The sequence below is a fragment of the Osmerus eperlanus genome, chromosome 11, assembly GCF_963692335.1.
Source record: "Osmerus eperlanus chromosome 11, fOsmEpe2.1, whole genome shotgun sequence".
Taxonomy (NCBI): Eukaryota; Metazoa; Chordata; class Actinopteri; order Osmeriformes; family Osmeridae; genus Osmerus; species Osmerus eperlanus.
The window spans coordinates 15,399,586-15,407,085 of NC_085028.1; the positions used below are offsets into that span (position 1 = coordinate 15,399,586).

At 43.3% G+C, this 7,500-nt stretch overlaps 2 protein-coding genes across 8 annotated transcripts in view; one reads left to right on the top strand and one right to left on the bottom strand.

Moving 5' to 3' along the window:
• Positions 1-2,131, bottom strand: part of aplp2 (amyloid beta (A4) precursor-like protein 2) — a 45,579-nt gene extending 43,448 nt beyond the window's left edge. For 3 of the 6 annotated variants that reach the window (XM_062473884.1, XM_062473880.1, XM_062473879.1), the window contains exon 1: positions 1,847-2,130. In XM_062473884.1, the coding sequence (XP_062329868.1) occupies positions 1,847-1,918 (72 nt within the window). In that variant the 5' untranslated portion in view covers positions 1,919-2,130. Of the gene's footprint in view, positions 1-1,846 lie in introns of all 6 variants that reach the window. The other 3 variants (XM_062473883.1, XM_062473882.1, XM_062473881.1) reach the window with 2 other exon arrangements.
• Positions 2,132-4,914: 2,783 nt separating this feature from the next.
• Positions 4,915-7,500, top strand: part of prdm10 (PR domain containing 10) — a 10,278-nt gene continuing 7,692 nt past the window's right edge. The window contains exons 1-7 of one of the 2 annotated variants that reach the window (XM_062472522.1): positions 4,915-5,637; positions 5,911-6,049; positions 6,237-6,398; positions 6,551-6,610; positions 6,708-6,812; positions 6,930-7,116; positions 7,342-7,500. The exon at positions 7,342-7,500 is cut by the window's right edge and continues 83 nt beyond it. In XM_062472522.1, the coding sequence (XP_062328506.1) occupies positions 5,978-6,049; positions 6,237-6,398; positions 6,551-6,610; positions 6,708-6,812; positions 6,930-7,116; positions 7,342-7,500 (745 nt within the window). In that variant the 5' untranslated portion in view covers positions 4,915-5,637; positions 5,911-5,977. Of the gene's footprint in view, positions 5,638-5,910; positions 6,050-6,236; positions 6,399-6,550; positions 6,611-6,707; positions 6,813-6,929; positions 7,117-7,341 lie in introns of those variants that run through there. The other variant, XM_062472520.1, reaches the window with a different exon arrangement.

The window sequence follows — 7,500 nt, forward strand, 5'->3', positions numbered from 1 at the left end:
GGGGGGAAACACAGAGCAGAGCCTCTCTGAGGAGGCTGCTCACAAATTCAGCAAGGTCTGTGGAAGCGTGTGCAGTCAGCATGACAGCGAGGCAATATCCACTTGAGCTGCCTCTACGTCTGTCATCACAGCTCACTACTCCTCACACAGTACACCAGCACGGCCAACACAACAACACCCAGCAGTCAGCCTGCTGCCCTCAGCCCGCTGCCCTGTACCAACCAGCATCAGGGGAAGGAACCCACCAGGGACCACACTGCAGAGAACATCAGAAATCCTCTCAATCTGACGTTCAAGACTGACCAGGCATTTCAAAGTGAACGCCTCGTTAATCTTCATTGGTGATCATCCGAAGGCAAGGAAATAAAGAATAGGATTCAAAGAATATTGACTGCCTTTTCTGTTCAGTAAATGGCTAATTGAAAATGCAATCATTCATGGAGGGATAGGCCTATTTAAAAGATTGCTGCAATATAGATTTTTTTTTAATGGGACAACAAACACCAGCATCCCCCACACACACAATGCTTTCTCTGAAACTGCGAGAAGCTGTAGGATTGGAGTTGAAAAGGACAACCTTCTCCCAGATAACCACTCGTACACTCATGCCTTTAGAGGACATGTTAGTGTGCAGCAGTGAGTGTGTTGACTGACCCAACAGTCTGCAGTACAACACAGTCTCCTCAGGGATGACTGTTGGTCAGAGGGTTGATCCATGAGGGAGGACATTGTCTCTTCTCACTATTTTGACAATAGACGCATAATGTCGCACAGGCATGTCTGTTGTAGAAGTATGGGCCATAAGCCAAACAGCCATGTTGTGAGAAGATGATTTGGGACAGCAGGTATATGTGCCAAGGCCCTGAGGGTTATCTGGAAGGCTCCCAAGACAAGACACCCAGTGCAGTATTTCAGGATTCAACCCTCTGTTTTCTTCTCACGGGCTGTGTTTGGTCTCTCAGTGTTGCTGTATAATTATATGGCATTCTGAATATGACAGAATATCTAACCGTAATAGGTGTAACTAAGAGTAATTTTTTGGACTGCTTCAACTACGTTGTTAAAGCATAAGTAACATAAGAAATCCGTGTTCGCGATTAAACTTCGTAAATTCGGGCACACCAGATTTAGAGTCCGGTCTGCTAAAATGAAAAAACAGTCAAAGCTGGTGGGGCCTCCGTCTCGTCCATGCTTTATCACTCTTGTTATAAAACATGCAGGCTGGTGGGTTTGAGACGATATATCAAGACACTGGAAGAAAGAGATTTGTGATAGGCTACACGGAGTCCCACCCTGTGTCCCCAAGGCCTGCAAAGGGCTAGCTGCCTTTCATTTGATCTCTGCAGCAACTCCAGCTCAAATCCCTGCAACGTTATAGCCTTCCGGCCCACACATTCCGCTCACATTAACACACGAAAAACAATTGCCACGCAGGTCAATCTAAACTACAGGCAATAATGAATCAGACTGTTTGCTGTTAGCTAGAGACTAACATTTGTAGATGAAGCGTAAAATATTAGGCATATCAAGTGCATAGATCAAAAGTCAAAAAGCCCTCCAAGACCGTGATACAGGAATCCAAAACAGCACAGCTCCCATTAGGTTTGGTTATTGTTCTACTATGGAAATCAATATATTGAGTTAAACAATTTTTTAAGTTCTTTTAGCCTAACTATACCAACGTAATCTGCAAATGGGTTATAGCCTATAGGGGACGTTCCAGATTTATTTCAAGGATCTCCGGTAAACAATGTACTTACCCGCTCCGATTTTTTCATTAGTTTACAAAATACTTTCTTCGAAATCGTCTAAATCTAGGCTATGGATAGTCCTGGACATTGCCTACCTCAATGTAGCCGGCCAAAGCTGGAACTACGATGCCCAAAATAAGGACAGATATCGCAGGGACTGGACCCATCTTCCACGATCTCCGCTGATACTAGGGCTAAATGAATCCTGTATGTTGGAAAGCTGAACTCCAGAAAGAAAGAACAAATACAGCTAAAATACAATTCAATAATCTCTTCGGTTACACGGAGCTAGTCCAGAGCCTCTTGCTTTTCCCGAGATCGACAGTGAATGTGTCACTGGTGTGAGCTAACAGGGAGTGCGTGTTGTGTAGCAAATGTGAACTGTGGAACGCCGCGCGCTTCTGCAACAGAGTTTCAACAACTCCGAACATGGGGCGTGTTGCGCCCCCAGGCGGCTGGTTTTCAGTCCCACCGGATATGAGTCAACCTGATAAATGTGGCGATATCTTCTGTTGTCTGCAGTTAAGTCTACATAATATATTTTCAATAAAGAACCTTTCAACAGCGTACTTCAAAAACTGTTTTAACAGTTTAATAAGATTCAGCAATAACACAATTCAACTGATTGTATTTGGTTGGTTGTCTGTTGGCTCTTGTGAATTCGGTTAGGTACAGAATTACACCATACAGAATTACACATTTGATTAAAGAAGCAATAAAACGGTCATACTGTAGACAAGGTGAGTATATGGAGCATCAGCCATTGTGGATTTAAGAACAGGCTCATAATGGCCAGATTTATTCTTCTGAGAAATGAAAGATATTTCTTGCAATAAATTGTCACAGTGTCCTACTCCCTTCATGGAACAAAACTGGTAACTGCTAACGAGAATGGAAAATTGAGTTGAAGCCCCATGGTGCACATCTGATCAAGAGGACAAACACATTGAGTGTCAAGTTTGAGAAACTGACCCCTCGTCTGGTAGAGTCATTAAATAATACCCACAAAACACCAGTCTCAGCATCAACAATGAAGAGGGGGTCCCGGTGATGCTGGCCTGTAGGAAGAGTTTCAACAAAAGACAAAGCCGTATCTCAAACTAAATATAAAACTGAAAAAAAAATTATATATCAAGATGGGGAAAAGAACACAGACACAGGATGGAAGAATGTTCGATAAAAAAAGTGTAATGGACAGACAAATCAAACTTTGAAGTGCTCGGATCACAAAGAAGAATATTTGTGAAATGCAGACCAAATAAACATATGCTGGATAAGTGTGTGATGCCCCTTGTTCAGCATGGTGAAGGCCATGTGATGGTCTGAGGGTGTGTGGTGGATTTTCTATGATTAAATGTCTGAGGTCAGAAGACTTTATCTGTTTATTCTTGAAATCAAGGAGGAGCAGTTCTAAAACAGTACCATAAATGATGTCTGGAGTTGAAGGGCTCTCTAAAAATGTCATGATCTGAGCATTCTTTTATGCAGTAGTTCCGGACAGTTACATCATTAGTTCAATAGTTAATGTCTAACAAAAAAGTAAAAAAGTAAATAGGTTGCAGAACTTAATACAGATGCTTAATATTAAAAACAAATCTTAAAACAAGAAAGAAGAACTTCTAAAAATCCCTGCAGTATGGGCAAAACAACCAGGGTTAAACAGTCAAATTTGTTAGACGTTTGTCAGCAAACGGAAACTTAAGCAATAATGTCTTAGCCAAAAGGTTATGCTAGCTTTACAGAAGTTAAAACCTCAGCAATAATTGTTCTAGGCCAAAGAATATTATAGACATCTTGAAGAATAGTAATTTTATATTAGAGGTGCTTAGTTGGTAGTGAAGTGGGATTTCTGGACAAGGTAGAGGCATCTCGAAGCATTTAACTCAATTTTGCAACACCAAACCCTGTGAACGGACCTTGATTGGAGCAAATGTTATCCTACGACAGGACAATGAACCGAAGCACAGCTCCAAACTATGCAATAACTCTTTAGGGAGGAAGCAGTCAACTGGTCAACTGAGTCTAATAGTGGCCAGCACAGGCATCCAATCTCAACCCCATTGTGGTACGTAAGAAGTGCTCATCCAGCCAATCCAATTTTTGGAAGGTGTTTTTGGAAGCATGGGGTGACATTTCTTCAGATTACCTCGAAGGACACAATTATTATTTCGACACAAATTTTTATTTTTAACCTTGTCAGTGACTATATGTCCTATTCATGTGGCTATATTTCAGAGTCAATCTGATTTCATGTATGTAATTGATGTCATAGAAAACAAGATAATTTATTAGCCAACAGGGTCCTGCATAATGTTTTGCATACAGAATAACAACTGGGTAAATATACAACCTATAGTCCATTCTCTTAGGGACTATCCAAGAACAGTGCAATGATTACAGTTTACTTACCTAAAGTGCCTCAGCAGTTTGGCCTAACAAATTATGAATGTGTTTGTCCATCCTGTAGAGACTATTCATGGTGAACAATTGTAAATAGGTTTTTATTTTCAAAGTCAACTCCACAGTACCTTTTCAATCCAATTTTATTTTTAAAAGATTGATTCGGTTTTACAACAAGAAGCCAGATGATTGGATGGCTCGGACCCGTTATTTATTTCTCATTGGGCGGAACCGTTAAGAAAATAAATCAGTTGATGTCCCTGCAAAACAGGGACAGTGAAAATATTTATGACTGGAAACAGAAATAATTTTATTCACAATTATAGCACATAGTTGTGAATTTATCGAGTGTGTGACCACCCCGCTAATGCTTGTAAAAGATTTACTGACAAGACACATTGTATTTCTATTTTGTCACTGAATAAAATTCAACCAATCGCAATAGCCCTAGGTGAGTTGCTAAGAAGAATATGGTAATATATGCAATGCAGCCTTCTCTGCAGCTACCATTCTGAGGTAAGAACAAACTTGGACGTTGTCATTAAATTGATCTAAACTCGGAATGATTGGTACATGGGACTCAAAGAAACATTTCCAGAATACCTCTGTGTAAGTGTCAATTCGAAAATCGCAGCTGTATATCACATTTCTATCAGTTGTAATATACCGCTTTCTTATGGTCTCTTCGAAAATGGTTGTTGTTGTTTAGTCCCACCCAAAATGGAGCCTCTCCTTCCTTGTTCTACAGTAGACTGAAGGCTGGGCTCAACTAGATTGGGGGACGGGTGGGTCTATTTGAAATATTTAGGCTCTTGTGAATTAAAAGACAACTCTATGGAAATTGTTCAACCATATTCACGCGGTGTGTCTGGCTTGTAATGCATTTGTTCAAGGTCGGCCCTACTTTATTGTTAAATTTCATAATGCGGGTCTTGCGGTGCAATAAATGCCCGGGTTTCTGCAGCGCTGGTTTTTGTGGTATGGTCCGGTTGGGACTGACAACCTGAGGGGTCAAAACAGGGGGGAAATACATGTACTATTGATGTCGTGAACGACATGTATGGTAACCATAAAAAATTAAAAATGTCTATTTTTGCTTCTTGTCGACGCGCGGTATTGCAATTTTGACACCATTTTCTTGCGCGGTCATCGGCACATTTCGGCCGCGTTTTTCTCATACCCCCATTGTTACAAATGTGAACGTTCTTCCCAATAAGCCCCATGCGGGGTTATTTTGACTTGAATGGGTTGCAAGAAAGCTAGATTGCCCGACCTGATTCAGTCGATTCAGATTCAAATGTCGTTCATTAATACACACCGTGAATGGCAAATGTAGTATCTCGATATGTCGCCCAATTGTGCTACGAAATAGCTAGCTAGCATAGAGTAACAACTCATGTTAGTCTTGCCAGTACTAGCGTTTCAACTCCTTTCGTCCACCATCCAATAGGTTGCACACTCCATGCATGCACCTTGCTGGTCAAGGGTAATTAACTTCGTTGTGTATCATGATAAGATAAACCTATTATTATTGGCGAGCAAATATTGAATTGAAAGGACATCAATCTTTTTAGATATAGCAACCTAGTAAGTGCTCACTGATGAAGCAAGACGTCAATATTATTAGATGTTAACCCTTATACCATAGCCACTAGCTACTTCCATGATTGTACCCCTAGTAGATTCATTATTCTCCAGCATGATCGTGATTTGCACAGTTTTTATTATCTCTGTGGCAACCAATCTCTTGGTCACCCAGGAGTGGTGTGACAACAAGGTGACAGGAGGTGACGAGAGCTCATGAACGGCCCTGACGACGTGCTGCCATGGAGACCAAGGAAGAATCGTCCCCTGTGTGGAGTCAGGCATCCAACAATGAATCAGACAACACCACTCAGGTTGGTTTCCATTAATACCACGTCAGGTTGTCTAATGATTTGTGATAGCTAAATGCTCGAGGTGAATGATAACCTGGCTTTCATAGTATCATAAACCAAGTCTGTTAGCCTAATCAGTACATGCCTGTTTCATGTAGTTATGTGTGTTAAGTGGACGGTTTTCAGCAGAGCAATGTGTTGGTTGCAGGTGCATTTTGAGGGTGGCACTGTGGCCCAGATAGTGTACAGTGAGGACCAGCAGGATCGAGGGCAGCAGCAGGTAGTTTACACGGCTGATGGGAACACCTACACGTCAGTGGAGTCTGCTGAACACACGCTGGTGTACATCCATCCTACAGATGGCTCACAGGTGAGGAAAAGGGAGCACAGCAGGACCAGGCAACACGGAATGGAATACTTCATTTTTATGCTTTTTTTAAAGAGAACTGTTTCTTCAGTCTAACATCGGACACTTGCTATCCATTGTTGCCCTGATTCTGTTTGTGTACTTCTGGCTTTCAGACAGTGTTTGCAGACCAACCACAAGTGGCCTACATACAGCAGGACGGCACCACACAACAGGCAAGCGATTTTATTCTTTAAAAACGTATACTAGAGTCCCTAAATCAGCAACCTGAGCAAGGTTATCTAAATTCTCCATGTTGTCCTACTGCTGTAGGTGACTGTTTTGCTGCCTAGCGGACAGAACATGAACGCTGCAAACCTGCATGTCCTCAGCAACGTAGCCGAAGCCCCACAGGCTCTGCTGGAGCCCGTTGCGCAGGTCAGGAGCCCGACTGGAAGCAGGCTGAGGCAGACTCCAGCGTATCCTCACGTTCTAGGGTCCGGCGCAGGACCTCTGCACCTGGCAGGATGTTGACGACATTTCCTGTCTTCGCAGGGGCAGCTGTCGGTGTCAAACTCCCTCCCTAACATGGCCGACATCGAAGAGCAGCCGTCCAGCCCTCTGGGGGCCACAGACTCCACGGAGGATTCCGAAGAGGACGATGAGGACGATGATGAAGATGACTCTGACATGGACGACTGGGAGCCTCGTCAGCCCCAGGCCTTCAGCCCTCACAACCTCTGTGAGTGACTCGTTTAGCATCTGGAACGATCCTGTGCTTAATTTTTGGACAGTAATGAGTGAGAATAATACCTGTCTTTCTCTTCTCTGCCTATTTGTCCTGGTCCAAAATAATAATAGTCTGTCCAACCCCAACCCTCGCCATCTTTCTGCTGCTCTCTCCTCTAACGACGGCTCTCCCCGATGTTTCCGCCCCCCGTCTCTCCCTCTCTCCTGCGACACTCAGGGTGTGAAGAGTGTAACAACACCAACCCCTCCGTGTGTCAGAAGCACGGTCCTCTCCACCCCATCCCCAACCGGCCCGTGGTGTCCAAGGCACGCGCCAGCCTCCCCCTGGTCCTCTACATCGATCGCTTCCTGGGCGGGGTCTTCTCCAAGAGGCGCA